We start from the raw sequence: 20,958 nt of genomic DNA, 5'->3' as shown, positions 1-20,958 counted from the left end.
CTTGGGATGTAAAATTAATTAATTAATTAATTAAAGAAAAAGGATTGCAGTGTTCACACTTGGAACTTTGTTGAGCTCTGTAGTTCTTGAAACACCTTGTGGATGTTGCTGTTTTGATAATTATAAATACTTTTTGAGTTCATTGTACCATCTCAGGTGCAATACATTCTGTAGGGAACTCAAATATAAATAGATTCCAACTAGTAACTGCTTGCCTGTTGACTAGAAATAATGTGATGGCTAAGTAGGAAAAATGTAACAGTCCTAAAGTAGAAAGGAATAAGAGTCTGAGGTTTTTATCCACACACACACACACACACACACACACACACACACACACACACACACACACACGCTCTATTTTTTAAGTCAGAGGTTTGGCATTACATAATTCTTTAATGGTGATAGAAGTAGAAAAGTCTTTATAAATAAACCTGATAAATACATCATTTAATACACATGATCAGTTGTTTTGGTCCTTACTAGAGTGAGGAAGAGAGGGTTACCTACCAAAAGGCTATTCACTGTGAATTTTAAACCTTGTGTTGGGACGACACACCATTGAGCTCCTTTCCCTTGCTGAGTCAGTGCAGAGAACTGGTCATCTCTCCAGATCTGCCCTGTGGGGGCTGAGTTCACCTTTACCTTCATTAGTTTTTATGGCTGTAATAGGAAAGAATTTACTCCCTTTCTTTTGAGATTCTGCAGGTTGGGGTTGCAGTCAGTCTGGTCCTCTGAGAGGAGGGATAGCAAATCAGACTGGCAAATTACAGAACACTGAATAGTAATCATTAAATTGAAAAAACTATCATCTAAATACAAATATATGTACTTTTTCAGTGTGCTAGGAAGAGTGGTCTTGATTGATTGATTGATTTTAATATACATTTATATTATTACATATGTACAGTAAACTACCTACAGCAAGAAGAACCACGAAACAATCAGGAATTATATAAATGTTATATTCATAGTGTTTTGGCTGTTCGTGTTTGGCAGCCTTGAAGAAAGCATCTGTGTTTGTGCACCTAAAATTCTGATTGTAAATCAATATCTATCATATCACTATCAACATAAAACATCTATTTAGACCTAAAAACATCTTAACCCCTAAACAACTAAGCATAATTATAAAACTAAACTATCTGCTCTTCAACTCCATCATAGACTTGAGAAGGAATACAATTAATTACCTGAGTATACAGAGAGTGCAGGTTAGCAGCTTCCCAAGTGAGAAAATTACAGAGACAGTTTGCTGCCTGAACAGTCACCCAAATTCTCTATAAAGTTGGAGCATCATCTTCCGCCTTCTGGCCCAATATATCTGACAGACATAGTTGTGAGGCAGGAACTATTGAAGACTTGCTAACCCAGTCTTGGCAGAGTTTGGCTGTCAACTCTGCCTGCATCCAAGCTTGCCCATATTTAGGCAGAATTCTGTCAGTTCTAGAAAGGAGAACATTTTGTCCAGTGGCTAGTTTGACCCATTTGAAGCCATCTCCATAAAGAGGTTCTTTGATGCTAGCAAAGATCATTCTGAGTGAGGTAACCCAGACTCAGAAAGATATGCATGTTATATACTCACTCCTAAGTGGATATTAGCCATATAATACAGGGTAACTGCACTGCAATACAGAGACTGATGCACCAGCCAAGGACAGTGTATGATGTGGACCTAGACCCTCTGCTCAGATGTAGTAGATAGGCAGCACAGTGTCCTGGTGGGTCCCACAATATGGGGAGTAGGAATTACTTCTGACATGGACTCTGGCCCCCCAACTTTGATCACTTCCCCCTTGCAGGGCAGCTTTGCCAGGCTACAGAGGAAGAGTTTACAGGTAGTACAGTTGATTTATTTATTAAATGATGTTACTTACAAACACTCATGGGCTACATACTGGTTTCAAATACATGTCTTTGTCTCTCATAATTAATTGGAGTCAATTTTTTGGTTTTTCTTAAATTTCTCTCAAAACCAAAGCTTGTTCCAATTTCCATCAGTTTTGTGTTTGTGTAATTGAACTTTCATGTTTTAGGTTTTAGCTGTCAACAGCACTTACATACAAATAAATTTTCAAATATTATGAGATGTCTTCTTTCTTCCAGATGGGCCAGCTTTTAGGAAATGTGATTGAAATGTGGGTTGATCGATTGGACAACATCACACAGCCTGAAAGAAAGAAACTTTCAGCTTTGGCTTTACTTTCTCTTCTGCCTTCTGAAAATAGGTAAGGAAATGAAACATTGGTTTCTTCTTCTTTTTTTTATATTCATATGTATATGAGTCTTTTGCTTGCATCTTTGTCTGGTTACCATGTGTGTGCAATTCGTGGAGGCCAGAAGAGGGTGTTGGATCGTCTGGAACTGGAGTTGCAGGTGGCTGTGAGCCCCTGTGTGGGTGCTGGGAATCCAGGTCCTCTGGACGAACAGCCAGTGTTCTTTTAATGCAGCCTAGCTGGACATGCTGTCATCCCCCTGTGACTCCAGTGCTCTGGAGGCTGAGGCAGCCTGGACTGCAGCAAGAATGCCTTAAGGGGAAAAGATGAACAAGTAATAACATGATGATTCGCATGTCTTTGAGTGGCCAAGGAGCTTCCTGAGCTCAGGGGACCATGCTGAGTTCTCGGGTTACCACCCATGCTGTGGGAATGTAACTTTTACCCCCCATCATGCTTGCTGTAGCCACTCTACAAGAATCCCCCACCTTTTTAGTTTGAAATTTTAAAGACATAAAAGCGTTGTAGACTTGAGTCTGTGTGAGGAAGATGACTTCAATATATTAGATCTTTATACTTTCAAGGAATTTTAAAAGAATCATTACTTGTAGAAACAAATGATAGTAATCCTTTGGTGTCTGCGCTCTAAATTGGTGATCCATTTTCCAACTTCAGAGACATTTAGTGTGTGTGTTTTCAAGAGCTTCATGTAGACTTATTTTTGGTGATGACCAAGTGCTGTAAGAATTTTGAATTTCATTTGTTTTAGCTTCAAGTATTCCCTAGTAGGACGTAGTTGATTTAAACAGGGATTAGCAAAGCAGCAAAATGTGTTCGTTTAGTGTCTTGCTTTTTTGGAGAAAATGCTTTGTGATAGAAATTTTCTGGGCATCAGATTCACTATGTTTACTTTGATTGTCAGCCTTGGCGGTGGAGGCCTTTACCTGCTGTGATGCAGGTCCTGTGCACTGAGTGTCAGCCTTGGCGGTGGAGGCCTTTACCTGCTGTGATGCAGGCCCTGTGCCCTGGGTGTCAGCCTTGGCGGTGGAGGCCTTTACCTGCTGTGATGCAGGTCCTGTGCCCTGGGTGTCAGCCTTGGCGGTGGAGGCCTTTACCTGCTGTGATGCAGGTCCTGTGCCCTGGGTGTCAGCCTTGGCGGTGGAGGCCTTTACCTGCTGTGATGCAGGCCCTGTGCACTGGGTGTCAGCCTTGGCGGTGGAGGCCTTTACCTGCTGTGATGCAGGTCCTGTGCCCTGGGTGTCAGCCTTGGCGGTGGAGGCCTTTACCTGCTGTGATGCAGGCCCTGTGCACTGGGTGTCAGCCTTGGCGGTGGAGGCCTTTACCTGCTGTGATGCAGGTCCTGTGCACTGGGTGTCAGCCTTGGCGGTGGAGGCCTTTACCTGCTGTGATGCAGGCCCTGTGCCCTGGGTGTCAGCCTTGGCGGTGGAGGCCTTTACCTGCTGTGATGCAGGCCCTGTGCACTGGGTGTCAGCCTTGGCGGTGGAGGCCTTTACCTGCTGTGATGCAGGCCCTGTGCACTGGGTGTCAGCCTTGGCGGTGGAGGCCTTTACCTGCTGTGATGCAGGTCCTGTGCCCTGGGTGTCAGCCTTGGCGGTGGAGGCCTTTACCTGCTGTGATGCAGGTCCTGTGCCCTGGGTGTCAGCCTTGGCGGTGGAGGCCTTTACCTGCTGTGATGCAGGCCCTGTGCACTGGGTGTCAGCCTTGGCGGTGGAGGCCTTTACCTGCTGTGATGCAGGTCCTGTGCCCTGGGTGTCAGCCTTGGCGGTGGAGGCCTTTACCTGCTGTGATGCAGGCCCTGTGCACTGGGTGTCAGCCTTGGCGGTGGAGGCCTTTACCTGCTGTGATGCAGGTCCTGTGCACTGGGTGTCAGCCTTGGCGGTGGAGGCCTTTACCTGCTGTGATGCAGGCCCTGTGCCCTGGGTGTCAGCCTTGGCGGTGGAGGCCTTTACCTGCTGTGATGCAGGCCCTGTGCACTGGGTGTCAGCCTTGGCGGTGGAGGCCTTTACCTGCTGTGATGCAGGCCCTGTGCACTGGGTGTCAGCCTTGGCGGTGGAGGCCTTTACCTGCTGTGATGCAGGCCCTGTGCACTGGGTGTCAGCCTTGGCGGTGGAGGCCTTTACCTGCTGTGCCATCCCCCCTAGTCTATTGGTTTCTCTGTTCTAGCTGAAGTTAAATCAGTTTGTGCAGATACAGAGCTGTTTTCTTTCTGTGGTCATTTTTTTCTCCCACAAATCCACTTTTGTTTATTTACTTAGTTCAAACCCGGGAAGGGTACAGCATCACACAATTTCAGTGGTCTTTACAGGAAGGTTGCTTTGGAATTTGGCTCAAATCATGCTGATGTTTCCATGGGCCTGAGTTACTTTTCCCCAGATCACTCTAGTTTTGTCTGGTTTGCCTCCAAGAGTCACTGTATTGGTTTTTGCTTTATACACATAAGCACATCTCTTGCCTAAGTAGAATTCAGTTTCATCCTAGGCATAAACACCTTCAATTTTAAGAAGAGCTGTGTGCTCTCTTTGGTTCCAGAGACCTCGCTTATAGTCAGCAAAACTGGCCTTGCACCACGGCCGTCCAGACATATCTGCATTTAGCAGGCCCCAGAAATCTGCCCTTGAAGTTTGGAAGCAGAAACTTTGCTCAACTCCAACTTGTGTGGTCATTTTGTCTCAAGTTTTCATTTAGCAGTTGTATTTGTAAGGAATGTTACAAAGGGCTTGTTGCTATTTGGAAAAAAATTAAAAATTAATAACACGTTTCTTTTGGTAGAATACTATACTTTTATGTAATTTCATAAAGGTTTTTTATAGTTACTGAAAGAGAATTCCGTAGACGTACCAAGCGCCGCTCCTAACCCCGAACTTTGTAGTTAAAGGCAGCACGTAGTGAAGGGGAAAGGCGGTGGAGGGGAGGGACACTCGTGCCTTTCTGATCTTAGCATTGTGTTTCTTCCCTTTGTTCTGCATTTAATAGACTCGTCCTTTAACTTGCTCCTATTTGACTTGTATGATTTAATTGAAAATAATAGTGTGTATAGTGCCCCCCTTTGTATATTACTGAAGATACCAAAAATTATTGATGAAACTCAGGAGTCAATGGCTAAACAATTTTATTCAAATCTATAAATATGCTTACTTGTGTGTGGGGACTGGTGTGTGCTATATAGCGAATGTATTGCAGTCACAGACAACTGCTGAGACTGGGCTCTCTCCTTTCACCTTGTTGAGACAGGGTCTCTCTCTCTTTTTCTGCCATGCTATATACTCCAGGCTAGCTGGCTTGAAAGTTTCTAGATGATTCTCTTGTTTCCATCTCCTATCTCACAATAGAACTGCTGAGATTACAGCTGCATGCCTCTGTGTCTACCTAGCTTTTTTTTACATGATTCTGGGATCCAACTCAGGTCACCAGGCTTGCATGCTAAGCACTTTTACCTGCAGGCTGATTAGCCTGCAAATCTTTACTTAAATTAAAAAACAAAACAAAACAAATCAAAACCCTAACATCCGATTCAGATTTCTAATTCAGACATTTATGTAGACTGAAAAGTAATTCAGGAACCTCTTTCACTCTTACCTGTGCATGTGTGTGTGCGTGTGCATGCATGTGTGGGTGGATGCACACATTCATGAGTGAGGTGCATGTGCACCTGTGTATAAAGCCAAAGTTCACCTTTGGTGTCTTCCTCAGTCTCTCTGCACTTTATTTTGTTCAGGATAGGTCCCTCACTAGCCCTACAGATCACTGTGGATTCAGGTAGGTGGCTGGCCAGTAAGGCTCAGGGACCTCTTCACTCTGCCTTTCTCGCACTGGGGTTGTAAGAGTCGGAGGCACACTCAGCTCTTTATATATGGATGCTATGACCTGAACTCAGGTGTTCATGCTTGCATGCTAAGTACTTTACCTACTTAGCCATCTCCTGGGTCTTTCTCCCTAGCCTTTTATGCCTTTTATGCAAAGATTAAACTTACAGGGCTGGGGAGATGGCTCAGTGGTTAAAGAGTGTCGCCTGCTCTTCCAGAGGTTGTGAGTTCAATTCCCAGCAACCACATAGTAGCTCACAGCCATCTATAATGAGATCTGATGCCCTCGTCTGTAGATAAAATACTCATATGCAATAAATAAAAGAAATAAATCTTTTTTAAAAAGAAAAAAGGATAAACTTATATTTGGTAAGGAGCTTTATATTATCCTCCAACCCAGGGCATATGACTTAATTTCTTCAGGTACTAGTTGATAGTAACCAGTATTTTGTACACAAAAATATTTTTAAAAATTTAAATAAAAAAATCTCCAGATAATGTATTAGTACTTAATTCATTATTCTAAATTATTGGTTGATTTTTATGTACTGTTTTTAAGTGAATAAATCTTCAGTAATTATTTGAAAGTAAATATTCTAGTACATTTAAAAATTCTTGGTTTGGTAGCACATGGCTTTTTTTTTAACTTTTTAAAAATTAATTTATTCATATTATATCTCAATTGTTATCCCATCCCTTGTTTCCTCCTATTCCTCCCTCCCTCCCCCTTTCACCCTATTCCCCTCCCCTGTGTCTGTGACTGAGGGCGACCTCCTCCCCCCCCTCTATATGATCATAGGATATCAAGTCTCTTGTTGGTAGCCTGTTATCCTTCCGCTGAATGCCACCGGGCCTCCCTATCCAGGGGACGTGGTCAATTATGGGGCACCAGAGTTCATGTGAATGTCAGTCCCTGCTCTCCACTCAACTGTGGAGAGTGTCCTGTCCATTGACTAGATCTGGGTAGGGGTTCAATGTTTACTGAACGTATTGTCCTTGGTTGGTGCCATAGTTTGAGCAGAACCCCTGGGCCCAGATCTGCCCATCATAATGCTCAACATCTTTAGTCATCAGGGAAATGCAAATCAAAACAATTCTGAGATTCTATCTTATACTCATCAGAATGGCTAAAATCAAAATTTCAAGTGACACCACATGCTGACGAGGATGTGGAGAAAGAGGAACACTCCTTCATTGCTGGTGGGAATACAAACTTGTACAACCACTTTCGAAATCTATCTGGCGCTATCTCAGAAAACTGGGAATAGGGCTTCCTCAAGACCTAGCTATTCCACTCCTTGGAATATACCCAGAAGATGCTCCACCACACAACAAGGACATATGTTCAACCATGTTCATAGCGGCCTTATTCATAATAGCCAGAACCTGGAAACAGCCTAAGTGTCCCTCAGTAGAAGAATGGATAAAGAAACTGTGGTACATTTACACTATGGAATACTACTCAGCTATTAAAAATAAGGAATTCCCGAAATTTATGGACAAATGGATGGAACTCGAAAGGATCATAATGAGTGAGTTAACCCAGAAGCAGAAAGACTCACATGGTATATACTCACTCATAATTGGACACTAGCCCAAGGGGCACGTCCCATGGAAGTCTTCACTTACTAGGAAAGTGGGATAGATGTGAGGACATCCTATTGGGTGAGAGAAGTATGGGAGAATGGGGAAATAGAAGGATCCAGAGGGTCCAGAAACCTATAAGAAGAACATTAAGACGGGCACATGCCTTTAATCCCAGATTCAGGAGGCAAAAGCAGGCAAGTCTCTGTGAGTTCAAGGCCTCTATGTATAGATGGTTCCAGGCTGGCCAAGGTAATATAGTGAGACCTGTCTCAAAAAAACAGAAACAAAAAAATAAAAAAAACACCTTAAAAATCATCTTGTTTGAGACACATTTATTTACTTCAGTGTGCTTTTTCACTTAGTAATTGTGGTGTTGTTGAGCCAGGAGCATCTCTGTAGTAATCTACTTGCCTTGTAAGCACAAGGCCTTGAGTTCAGACCCCAACATCCACCTTAAAAATACAAGTGTGATGGTGCAAATCCTGTCTCTGGAGCTCAGCAAGTGAGCTCAGGCTCAGTGTGAGAACCTGGCTTAAGAAGCATGCTGGAGCGGAATAGAGGGGACACTGGTGTCATTTCTGGATGCCATACGTACATGCAGGCGTGCATGCTTGCACACACTAATACACAGAGAGACAATGTGTGGTTGATAACTAGAGACGTCTTATTTAGACTTTAACTCAAGTTTTCAGACATTTTGCTTTAAAAATCTCTTTCAAATTGTAGGAACTATTTAAGTGTATATATTAGGAAGATTGAATGCGTTCTGAAAAAATACGTTCCTGAGATTTCCTTTCAACAATACTTTTGAAGCACAGATAAACTTACTTCCTGTCTCTCAGTTTCCTGTATCCATGGCAACCCCTGTTTTACACATTGACTGTAGAGGAACCAGTGTGAAGAGTGGCGTTTCCTGAGCAAGCTGTGACTTTAAAAATCCAAAAAAGGTGGAGTGCCGGAGGTCAGCAGTGGCCAGAAAGAAACTGAGTTAAGGAATGGCATTTTTCAGAGATAAAACAAAAGCCTTTGCCTAAGTGAGCCAAGTGGCGATAGGATTCCCTTGTTCTTGGTAAGATTATTTAAATACAGACTTGTAGCCGAAATGAAATTTGTGGAAAATTACAGCCTGATTTTGTAGAGTGTTTATATTGTTATAAATTGTTACTTTATATTAGGCTTTATGTAGATTATGGGGCATGTATCCAAAAAATATTATCCTCACATCATTTGTAATGTTTGTTGTAGTTGGTTGTAATGGTTTGTTTTAGCAAACATTTTCCAGTTTGTTGAGTTTAAATTATCTTTGCTAAAGAGTGGGTTTCATTGCTGTTAGCAATCCTATTCCTGATGTTTATTGTAGTATATGTTAACACGCACTTTTGCCTTATCCTAGTTTAAATAGATTACTGAAGTTTTGGTATTTTGAGACTTTAATTTTAAGACCTTTCTGGTAATTTAAAGTTTTGTTTTTGGAGTCAGCTGTGATGTGGGCTACATGTGGGTGATCATTTTCTCCACCTCGTCTGTTTTCATGCCTCGCTGCTACTTGCTATTTTTTTTTAATCATTATTGTATAAAGGAATACTAGGATTTTGCATTCTTACCAACTCTTCCTGGGAGGCGGACTAACACAGGCCTTTCACACTCCTTAGAATTTTCCTAAAAGTACAGTTTTTCTGTATCTGGGAATAGTGTCTCATGTAAGTGAAAGTGAATTAATCATACTTAATTTGTTTGCAACCATCTATTTGGAAAACTAATATTGTGTATGAATGTCTAAAAGGCTTACTCAGTTAGATCATTTGTATTTTTTGTCTCTAAGCAGTTTTATAAAATGCTTACAGCCTGAAATATATAAACGGCTATCAGATCTTCATGATTTATATTTGCAGCCTAATTGGGTGTTTTATTCCAAGAAGATTGTTTAATGATCTATAAATGTGCTCAGCAGTGTTACCTTTGTTAGGACAGTTGATCTGAGATTCTTGATTTATTGGACAGTAAAAATGTAAAGATATATGTCTCAGAGTTTCAACATCTTGTATCTCTTGATTATTTGTATCTAGAAAGTAATAACAAAAGTACCATTAAATATTCTTACAAATCTCGAGACTGTCATTATGTTACCCTCTTGAAACATGACAGCCTTTTGCACTTAAAAGAGTTATCAATGTCAAGTATCCCCTCTTAAAGCAGGTAAGGATTATAAATGTTACTAGGGATGGGCTTAGCAGGATTAACTCTTAAGCATTTGATCTTAACTGGTAATTATTTGGAAAATTTTAGCCTGATACATTTATCTTGTTGAGCAGTTTATCTTAAGTTAGAAATTATAATCTTAACATTGATAATGAAATGTATGAATATATCGGAGCATCTCTGATGATCCTTAATCTTTCATTTAATAATCTTACAGAATTACATCCAAGGTCCCTAAGCCATTGTCTTCATTGACTCAACTTCAGGCAAATCCCAATTTTGTGAATTCAAACTTTTGGGTCTTCACAACTGGCTAGCCTCTTCAGCCATTGCTGTAAACATCTGTTATCAGAATCCCCTATGTATGTGTGGCAGAGCAGTGTGTTATATTAAGTGGACCAGCATTACAAATTGCCTTTACCTCCGACTAAAATATCCAGAGCTTGAGCTGTAAACTCTTCATATTCACCACAAGACCACTGCACTAATGATGGCCTGGCATAAAGTTACCACAAGTGGGAACTATTTGGAAAACACTGTGACTGAGAGCATTACCGTCTGGGAGTGGATTCGTGCCTCACCCGCCAGTAGATTTTCTCAAGAGAAAACACCTGGTAATGCGTTAGCGACGACTGCAGTTTCACCTGTGCAAATACAGCTTACTACTGTTAACTTGAACTCCGAAAAAAACAGTGCTCTACCGATTGATGCCTCTTCCGTGTCAAGGAAAACATCTCTAAATTGTACCCAAGAAAATGAGAGGTTAAATGAGGCCTTTGATATTTTACTAGCTTTTTTCATCTTAGCTTGTGTTTTAATCATTTTTTTGATCTACAAAGTTATTCAGTTTAAACAAAAACTAAAGGCACTAGAAAACGCAATGGAAAATAGAGTTGAGTATTACAGCTTTTATCAGTCAGCAAGATATAACGTGACTGCCTCGGTTTGTAACACCTCCCCAAATTCTCTGGAAAGTCCTGGCTTGCAACAGATTGGACTTGATAAACAAATGGTTCCTGACAATGAGGCACAGGTCATTCTCTTTGAACATTCTGCTTTATGATTTAACTAAATATTGACTATAAAAACCCTGTAGTGTCATGTGGACATAAAATTTAATCCTTAGAGAGTTATGTTAAGATTACTAAAATGTTTATTAGTCATTTGAATAAACTATATTTATTCTCTCTCTCTTTTTTTTTTTTTTGATACTGACCAAGATAAGTATCCATCTTTCTGGGTACTAAACATATGTTAAATATGTTACAAATCATGCTTATTTCTAAAGTCTTGTAAGGTTGTACTTTCTATATTTAAATTACACATAAGGAAAAATACAGAGAGAGTTTTAAGTAATTTTCCCAGTTTCTCAGGACATATGACATACTTTAAGTCTATGAGCTGAAGCTTTTAATTTTATGGTTTGTTGCTGCCAAGACACTAGGATTGTACTGTTGAAAAATTAAATGTGGGTCCTATTCTTGCTAGAACTTGAATCTATAAGACACATGATAAGTGTACAGTATGCTAAGTGCTGCTTTTGGAAACTCTTTTGGTGTTTGTGGTGATGGAGAGTAACTGTGAAAAAAAACAAGAAGCATTACAACTACCATTCTGTGCACAGAAGCACACGTGCATACGCACACACACGGTGCTCAAGAGACAGAAAGCAGATCTCTTTGAGTTCCACGCCAGCCAGGCTTATGTAGTAAGGCCATGTGTCAAAAACTAAGACTAAGCAACAACAACAAAAACCTTTTATCAGGAAACAGAGATTAACCCAGTGAAGAATACTGTCAGAGAGGTTGCCACGTTAGAAAGATTAATGACCAAGAAAGAACACTGCTTCCCAGAAGTGAAAATGCAGTCACCTAGAGTTGCTTAGGTGCATGAGATTTGCACCACACAGAGCAGCCAGTGGTTGGAGGCTATGTAATTTCATCCTTTAACCCAAGGGCCATGGGCAGCTCTTGAGGAATTGAAGCAGTGGAGGGATACTATGGAATTCATCCTGCTGTAGAAAAATCCATCCTTTATAGAAGGAACAAAATTAACTGGGTAAGAAGCAGAACCGTTAGCCCAGGTGGGAGATACTGGAGGCCTGTAACTTCACTTCTAGGTGACCTGATGCCCTCTTCTGGTCTCCACAGGCACCAGGCTCACAAGTGATATACAGGCACACACATAGGCAAAGGCATCTACACACATAAAAAATAATATTTTTCTTGTTTGTTTTGGTTTGGTTTTTTTTAGACAGGTTTCTCTGGGTAGCCTTGCCTATCCTGGACTTGCTTTGTAGAGCAGGCTACAATCTGCCTTCTTCTGCCTCCCAAGTGCTGGGATTAAAGGTGTGCGCCACCGCTGCCTGGCAAAAATAATAATTTTTAAAAAGTAAATTAATGAACTTTGAATTATGAATGTTTAGCCTTTCCTTGGCAGGCATTTCTCAGGGGAACTATATTTCTTCGTATACTTTTTTATGACCAGGCAGAGAATTACGATATAGAAAGGATTATGTTTGTATATAGGGGACAAAATATTTACAGCATACATTCTGGACAGTATCTAAAGGGAAGCGTTCTCAGTGTGAACATCAGCACTGTCACAGAGCTTCCTGCTGTGGGGCCTCTGGCATAAAACTGTCGGCTCTGGCTTTCTGGCTTCCTTTGATTCTTTCAACAAACTTCTGTCATTTGTTTACTCTTGTTAAGTTGTGTAAGCCAAGAAATACAGTGGAGAATATTCCTTCTGGTTGTTGCTTTTGGGTTTTAATAGCTGTTTTCTTTCTTAAATCACCTCTGCTCTTCCCAGCTCTTAATATTTAAGATGCAATAGTCAAGAAGTTTCAGGTGTTAAGTAGACGTGATCGTGATCTGTGATGGGCATGATTAAGTCCTGTTTAGATTAAAGATAATTTTAAAGTGGTTGAAGTTCTGGTTCTTTTCTTTGGTCTGCTACTGTGAAAACTTGTAAAGCTTCAACTTTGACTTACAAAATTGTACTGAAAAGTCATTTGAAAACATCCATGTTCCTCCCTGAAAACAGGATGAGAATTTGAAAGGTCACTACTTAACAGAGAGAGAAATTAAGATAGTGCTCTCAGATGATTGGCCAGTGTAGAATACTCAGTAAAGAGATATTCAAAGAAACTGGATAGACGGGTGCCCGAGACACGTTCACCTTAACCAAAGAGGTATCAGAACACTCAGCTTGTTTTTGTCTTTGTGAATGAAAGGCTTTGTTGGCTTTCTAGGAACATTTATTTTTCTAAGCATCTCTTGTTTGAGTTCATTATGATATAAAAGAAATAATTTTAAACTAGTATTTTAAAATCAAGTGAACAAACACAGGAAAGATTGATTTTGTACATTACCGAGTTTTCAAAAGCAAGGGAAAAAAATCACTATTCATTAGGCCACATAATCTGTACATATCTCATTTTTATATTCCTCTAGGAAATATTAACCATTTAAAACTAGTTTTATTCATGTGCATTTAGTGAAAAAAGGAATAAATGAAAATTGTATGGAGTTGGTTTATATGGTCAAATGGCTTTTAATTTGCTGGTTTCAGGTTTGCACGCCTTGATGTATTTAATCCTCGTGCACATGTAGAGTTGCCACACAACAGTTATCCCCTGGGGTCCAGGCAATTGTTCCTGGGATCCTTTGGACAAAATCTGCAGATGCTCAAGCCCTATGTATACAGTGGTGGAACTGCATGAGCCGTGCACATTCCTCTGTTTACTTCACATCGTTTCAACCTGACTTAAAAACATCTAAAACGGGATAAATCCCGAGTAAGTTATACTCCACTATTAGAACTAGAATAACAAAAGTCTGTACATATTCAATGCACAGGTAGCTTTTTCCCCTAAGTGTTGTGACCCATGCTTGGTTGGCCGCATCAATGTGGATCCAGCAGATAGGGGATTGAGTGTGCTTGAACAGTACAAGCCAGTGTTTTAAGTGGCCAGTGTTGGTGCTGGGCCTAGGTCAGTGGTAGAGTGCTTGCCTAGCAGACTGGAGGCCCTGTGTTTAAGCCCTAGCATGTTCTTTGTGTGGCACTATCAGTGTCTGTATCAAGTATTTAAGAAAAGTTAAAGTGACAAGTAGAAGGAAGAACAAATTTAGGTCATTAGTATGGCTTTCCTTCCAGTTTTACTTTGACTAGCCACTCTTCTTGAAATTAAAATTCCTTTGTATTTTTAAAAAATAAATTTTCACAGATAGACTTATGACTCACTCATTTTTCTATATTCTGGTTTATACCCAGTATGAAGTAATTAAGTGCGTATTTCTTATCTATATATCAGCTATTCATGCAGTGATTATATTTGTTTGTTTTTGTTTTTGTTTGTTTAAATACTTTCTTAAATATTTTTGTGTGTGCACACATACATGTCTTAGCACCTATGTAGCCACAGAGGACAACTTGTGGGCCTCAGTTCTCTCCTACTGTGATGGTCCCAAGAACTGAATCTGGTTGTCAGCCTTGGCATCTTTACCTGCTGAGCCATCTTGCCAGGCCCATGACTGTAATTTTAAGTAATAAGAGAACTCCAGAAAGAAAATAAAGGAAAGTCTGCAGCGTTTGGGATCATTAATTTCCTTGATATTTATTGAGTGTTCACATATATAATATTATCCTATAGGGTACAAAACATAAACATAATGCATAATTCTTGTTTAAGTTATATATGATCTTAAGCAGAGCAGTTCTGAAAACTCAGAAGAGAACACAATATGAAAGATGCCACACAGGTGCATGTGCAGTGACTGAGGGACTTTTATTGATTTAGGGTGAGTGCTCTGTTGCGTGGGCGAGAGGGGTCAGGGAAGGCTTCACGGTGGAAGTGGGAAGGGAGTAATCCAAGAAAGGGGGAACACTGAATGTTGCTTCCTGTGAGGCTGCTGGTCAACTCTATATAGCTCTTAGGTAATCTCCCCAGGCAGTGTGGATTGCTAGGCCTCTGTAGTTAAGATGAATTGTCACTCTCAGTAAGTGGTAGTGGAGGGGTTAAGAACTTGTGGCATCAGGCTTGAGTGGGTGAGCCCAGGAGGCCTGCTGGAGGGTGAACACTGAGAAGTCTATAATGGGGTGATCTCCATCAAAAAGGAACCGAGGCCTAGTTCCTAGCATGTGCTTACAGACATGACAAAAGCAAAACTGTCTTCAGGGGCAAAGTCTCACACACACACCCCTTTCTCCCTCATCTTTTTCATTTCATTTTGGTTTATAGCTTTCTTTTGATGGTTTCCATTTTTAAAATCCAGTTACATTTAAAAACATAGTTCCAGAGACTCTGAGGTTAAAACACTTGACACCAAGCTTGATGATCTGAATTAAATCTCCAAAATCCCACGCGGTAGAAGGAGAAATCCTAACTCATTTGGGTTGTCCTCTGACCTCTGTATGAACCTCACCTCAAATAAATAAGTGGAAAAAAATTTAAGAACTTAAAAGCTCTAATTCTAGAAAACATAAAAACAAACAAACAAACAAACAAAAAAACCAAAAACAAAAAACAAAAACAAGATTGATCCTTAATTTGTGCACAGGAGTTGAGAGAGAATTGATGTGTTTGTGGATATGCGCACATGAGCAGAATATGGCTTCAGGGTGAGGGCTCCCCTGGAGCTGGTTATATACAGGTGGTGATAAGCTGTCTGAAGTGGAGGCTGGCAATCAAATTTTACTCTTCTGCAGGAGTAGTGCATACCTAACTGCTGAGCTGTCTCCCTAGCCCCAGAAATCTTTTTAAAAAGCTTCATTATAAGATGTTATACTATACAGACACCACACATGCCTGTAATCCCAGCACTCTGGAGGCAGAGGCAGGTGGATCTCGGTGATTTCAAGGCTAGCCTGGTCTACAAACCGAGTCCCGGACATCCAAGGCTACACAGAGAAACTCTGTCTTGGAAAAATAATACAAAATAAAATGTTACAAATTGGGTTGTTAAGAGAAATGTATTATATAGTAGTAGCATTAGATGAGTTTGTAATGTCTTAATACTTATTTATTTAAACATATATTCTGAAGCCTGGAGAAGGCGTGCACACCTTTAATCCCAGCCCTTGGGAACAGAGGCAGGCAGGTATCTGTGAGTTCAAGGTCATCCTGCTCTACATAGAATTTCAGGATAACCAGGGGTACATAGACACTGTCCTTTTTTTTTTTTTTTTTTTTTTTAAGATATCTGTTCTGAATGCCAGCAAAGCACACACTGCTCTGACTTGTAGTTTTCTCTATTATTTGGATACACTTTACCCAAACTGCTTAATGAGTTAATAATTAAGGTGCTTGTTTTTGAGAACGGTTTTTAAAGCTTGTGTGGTTTGGAGATAATTATACCATCTAATGTCTTCTTTGCTGATTACGCACTGTTTCCTGGCTTCTCTTCAGTCCTTCTCCCTAGAGTGAGCCCTTCCCATTCAAAGCCAGCTCCAGTTCTTTTCTACTCTGGGCTGGAGAACTTGGAGTCTGTCTCCCGGTTCTGGTACTTGAGAGATGGCTACTGCAGAGTGGCACTTCCTGCCACATAGTGCAGCACAGTCACGTGGACATTGACATTGTCAAATACCTGTTGGGAAAATTCATAATTCCTATTTTGAGAATGCATTGATATTGATTCTGTGAAATTTTCCCAGGTTTGCAGAGTGAGTGTGATGCATAGAGCTGAGGTTAGAGATGGCAGTTTAATGTATTCTCCCTAAAAATCGTGAAATAGATGCGTGTGCAAATTCCCTGAGGAGGGAGGGCGGGGCTTTCGTCTGTTTAATCCCATGCTGTCAGTGTTAAGAAATTTCAGGTTCTACTTGCCTTGACATCTGTGATGGCTTTATGGTGATTTGCTTCTCAGTGTAAGTTAATAGCCATATTCTTTCTGATATGTTTTGTCTTCAGACCCAACTCTAGGCAAGGAAACTAAAAATCACATAATTTGATGCAAATTTCTAATGAAAACCTTGCCTTTTTTCCCACCTCACTGAATCAAGTCGAATGTAAACTGAATGATTTTGAAGATATGCTTTAGTTTTAAGATAAAGGAATTTTAGTGGCATAAAATACGTCCTTGTAAAATAAGGCATTCTACCCACACAAGAATGGATCAGAATGATTCCTACCAGTGAGGACTCAGCCCATTTGCTGATTTGGTTTTAGCCTATTTGGTGATATGGTTCTTCAAAATGTGATCACATTGTAATGTACACGCACATTCTTTTGACTGTACAAAGGGGGCAGTGCCTGTAATTACTGAACGTTTCCTTTTGTTGGTTTTTTAAGACAGGGTCTCACTTTGGCTAGCCTGAAACTTAATATGTAGACCAGGCTAGCCTTGAATTCAAGAGAGCCACCTACCTCTGCCTCCCAGTGCTGTTGGGATTAAGGTATGCCTCATCACGTCCAGTGTGTGTACTGAACATTTTAAGGAGTTAATTATGCATGTTAATGAAGCCTGAGTAATCCAGGCTCATGTCCTTGCAGCGCTAATGGTGTAGTCCTGAAGTTCATTCAGCTCCTTGTAAATCCCTGTAGTACAACTTACTTAATTATACTTACACTATGCGGTCGTAGATGGCTGCTTTTACTTTCTTTAAATGCTTGTCATATGTTGTAGTTCATGTATAGCAAAGGCACACAGTTTTGACAAATGCACACCTTTGCACAACCATTGTCACGCTCATGTTAGAGGGTAATTATATTACCCAAAATGTTGCCTTGTTTTCCTTCCTGGAAAGCTGTTGATCAAGTAGACTTGGCTGTTGAACATTTGTAAAAATATTTTTTATTTAATTAATTTATTCAGATTATAACTAAATTGTTATCCCATCACTTGTATCCTTCCATTCAGCTGTTGAACATTTTATAGACACAGTTATACAGTATGTAGCCTTTGAGTCTGGCTTGCTGCTCTCACCATGATGCTTTGGTGAATCACTAATGTTGCCTGGGCAGCTCTTTTCCTTTGCTGAGTGAATTACATTGAATGTATTCTATGGGTCTGAGTATATGTTCAGATTTATTATTCATTGATTAGCTGATAGGCATTTGTGGGTTGCAGCTTGGGACTGTTAAAGCTATCACAAATATTTGTACAGATCTTAAAATGCTCATCTGAATCTTAGGTAAATACTTGGAAGTAGGATTGCTTAACCTTATTAAAATGTGGCATAATTTCCAATGTAAATATTGCATCTTAAGTTCTTACTGACAATATGTAAGGCCCTTTACATATAACATTGTAACATGTACATGTAACATGGCCAATCATGTTTTTTATGTCGGTGGGATAATGTGGAAGAGATGCATCTGCATGCACATGTGTACTCATGTAGTCTAGAGACAACCTTGGCTCTGTTCTTGGGAGCCATCCATATTGTAACTTGGCCTGAGGCCTCCTACTTCTTGTGGGCCATGTCAGCAGCAAGCCCAAGCCAGTTTGTCTCTGTCTTCCAGCAGACATGTGCTGCATGCCCAGTGTTTTCACATGGCTTCTGAGGCTAAGGTAGGTTTTTATTTTTGCAAGTACTTTATCAGCTTAGCTGTCTCCAGAGCTGTAGAGTGCCGATCTTAATTTTACTTTTAAATAAAATTTATTGTGACTTCAGCTTGTACTTTTTGTAATGCCTAATGATATTCAACATCTTTTCAGCTACTCCCATGGCATCTGAATATCTTCTTGGTGAAGTGCCTGTTCAAAATTTTTTTCTAAACCTTTCCTACTTCAAAGTGAAGTGGTTTGTTTGCTGGTTCTGATGGATTGTTCTGAATTCTTTATATGCTGCGTCCAAGTTGTTCCAAATGTTTTAACAATATTTTCTTTTACATGACAACATGTTTTTTTTCTTTTCCCTTGACAGTGTCTTCAGAAATGTAGATTTTGCCAGCACTGTTGTGTCCTCATTGTTGTAAAATTAACACAAGACTATTAGAAAAAAAATCATCAAATTGATGTGTGTGTGTGTGTGTGTGTGTGTGTGTGAGAGAGAGAGAGAGAGAGAGAGAGAGAGAGAGAGAGAGAGAGAGAGAGAGAGAGATGTGAATGCCATATGATGCATGTCTCTATTGCTCTCTATTCTATTCCTGAGATAAGGTTTTAACCCCAGGGATCCTCCTGTCTCTACCTTCAAAGCTAGGGTAACAAACAGATGTACCTGCCTTTTTATATGGGTTCTGGGGATTCAGGTTTAGGGCCTCATGCTCCCATGCTAAGTACTCCTAACCACCGACTCATCTCTTCAGCCTTCAGTTATCTTCATGATGCACTCATCTAATATTTAAACGAAATTGCCTATATTATTTGCAGTTGTAAAAAAATGTTACCTTAAATATATTTAGAAGCTTTTTTTTTTCTGTTTCAGTACTAAATTTACATCTTCAAGATAGTGTTTGGATTTTTTAAACAACAATGTTGAACATTGTTTTATATTTTAAATTATTTTATTTTTGTACATATACATTTATATTATTACACATATATGCAATAGATTACCTATGGCAAGAAGAACTGTGACACAATCAGGAATTATATACATGTTATGTTCTTAGTGTTTTGGCTATTTGTATTTGATAGCCTTGAAGAAGACATCTTTCCTATCTTGGTGCATCTAAATTTCTGAATGTAAATCAAGCTCCATCACATCTTGTCATTATCAAATTAGAACACCTATCTAGACCTAAAAACATCTTAACCCCTAAACAACTAAGCTTCATTGTAAAACTAAGCTATTTGGTCTTTAACTCCTTCAGAGACTTGAGAAAAAGTAAACTTGATTATCTGAGTATGCCAGGAGTGGAGGTTAGGAGCTTTCCAAATGAAAAGATAGCAGAGACAGTTTTCTACCTGAATAGTCACCCAAAACTCTCTATAATGTTGGAACATCTTCTTCAGCCTTCTGGCCCAATATATCTGACAGACATATTTGTGAGGAGGGAACTATTGAGGACTTGCTTACCTTGCCTTGGCAGAGTTTGGCTGTCGACTCTACCTTCATCCAAGCTTGCACTTTTTTAAGGCAAAATTCTGTCTGTGGTAGAAATGAGGACCTTTTGTCCAGTGGCTAGTTTGCCACATTTGAAGCCATCTCCATAAGGAGGTTCTTTGATGGTCATCATCTTCTTTGAGGTAGGCTGTGTGTTGCCAGGAGTTAACCTGTCTCATTGTCAATGAATCTTTAAAGTAATAAAAACATTTTTAAATGCCATATTCTGCATGTCTCTGGATTTTTTTTGAAGACCTTGTCTTTCTATAGAGTCATATCTATCTGCTGTACCTTTCTATAGAGTCTATCTGCTGTACCTAAGATTTATATTTTTGTGATAAAAATAGACTAGCAATTGACATGACCATGATGTAATCTACTAACATTTAATTTGTATAACCTGTTTCTCCTAAACAGCTTGATAGCACTTTCAAAGCACTGGAAGTAAGCCTTGTGTTATAATTGAGTTATATGGGTACAATAACTCATATTAGAGTGTGTGTGTGTGTGTGTGTGTGTGTGTGTGTGTGTGTGTGTGTGTAGTGTGTGTGTGAAGAGTAATCTTACATTTGAATTCTATACCACTGTATCTAGAACTTAACTTTGCATGTATATACAAAATTCTATATCAGTGTACAAACAATATCTTGTGAGTGACAGTTGAGGTATTAAGTTGAGGAGTAGATTCACTAACCTACTTTTTGTTTTATTTTCCCTGTACATTTCTATATTCCCCCTTCTTTCTTTTCAACCACTTTCTCCAAACAGGATGTCAGTGTCTAGTATTTTGCGAGGAATGCATCCTGTCAGGTCTGATCCAATGTCAGTGTCTGATTCTTTTGTTTTGAAAGCATATAATTTCTCACAAGCATTATACAGTCCTGGAATTATAAGTGTATAAAAGGTATGCGTGATGCATGGAACAATTAAGGCTGGAGTTCTGCTCTTTGTATGAGCAGGAAAAGAGGCATCTGTAAATCTTCATTCATGCCATATGAAGAATGGCATCTAATAGTCATTCATAGGGGTCCTTTAGTCAACAAGAATCATTCTCTATGCCTAGACATTCACTTTTCAGCCAGTCTCAGAGCTAGTCCCATGTGGTAGGATTAGCAATATAAGTTACCTGCTTGTTCTGTAGT

The 20,958-nt window shown here is 39.9% G+C and overlaps 2 protein-coding genes and 1 pseudogene across 7 annotated transcripts in view; 2 read left to right on the top strand and 1 right to left on the bottom strand.

Annotated features, from left to right (window-relative positions):
- IPO11 (importin 11) overlaps positions 1-20,958 on the top strand; it is a 165,747-nt gene that overhangs the window by 108,416 nt on the left and 36,373 nt on the right. For all 5 annotated transcript variants that reach the window (XM_084801016.1, XM_084801019.1, XM_084801015.1 and 2 more), the window contains one exon: positions 2,107-2,228. In XM_084801016.1, coding sequence (XP_084657142.1) covers positions 2,107-2,228 — 122 coding nt within the window. The remainder of the gene's footprint in view (positions 1-2,106; positions 2,229-20,958) is intronic.
- On the bottom strand, positions 4,204-6,785 carry LOC311608485 (large ribosomal subunit protein eL33-like; annotated as a pseudogene). Its single transcript has one exon. The product of its transcript is annotated as a large ribosomal subunit protein eL33-like (transcript).
- LRRC70 (leucine rich repeat containing 70) lies at positions 8,224-11,013 on the top strand. Its single transcript, XM_084801020.1, has 2 exons — positions 8,224-8,696; positions 10,044-11,013. Exon 2 carries the CDS (start codon positions 10,314-10,316, stop codon positions 10,887-10,889), a length of 576 nt encoding a protein of 191 aa, XP_084657146.1. The 5' UTR covers positions 8,224-8,696; positions 10,044-10,313; the 3' UTR covers positions 10,890-11,013.

This window comes from Acomys minous, assembly GCF_964271855.1.
Source record: "Acomys minous genome assembly, chromosome: 11".
Classification (NCBI taxonomy): Eukaryota; Metazoa; Chordata; class Mammalia; order Rodentia; family Muridae; genus Acomys; species Acomys minous.
The sequence above is the reverse complement of the archived record's forward strand: the minus strand, read 5'-3'. Positions and strand labels throughout refer to the sequence as shown.

Bases quoted from the DNA above. Each gene is read 5' to 3' on its own strand.
- LRRC70 (XM_084801020.1), top strand. From the start codon at position 10,314: ATGATGGCCTGGCATAAAGTTACCACAAGTGGGAACTATTTGGAAAAC.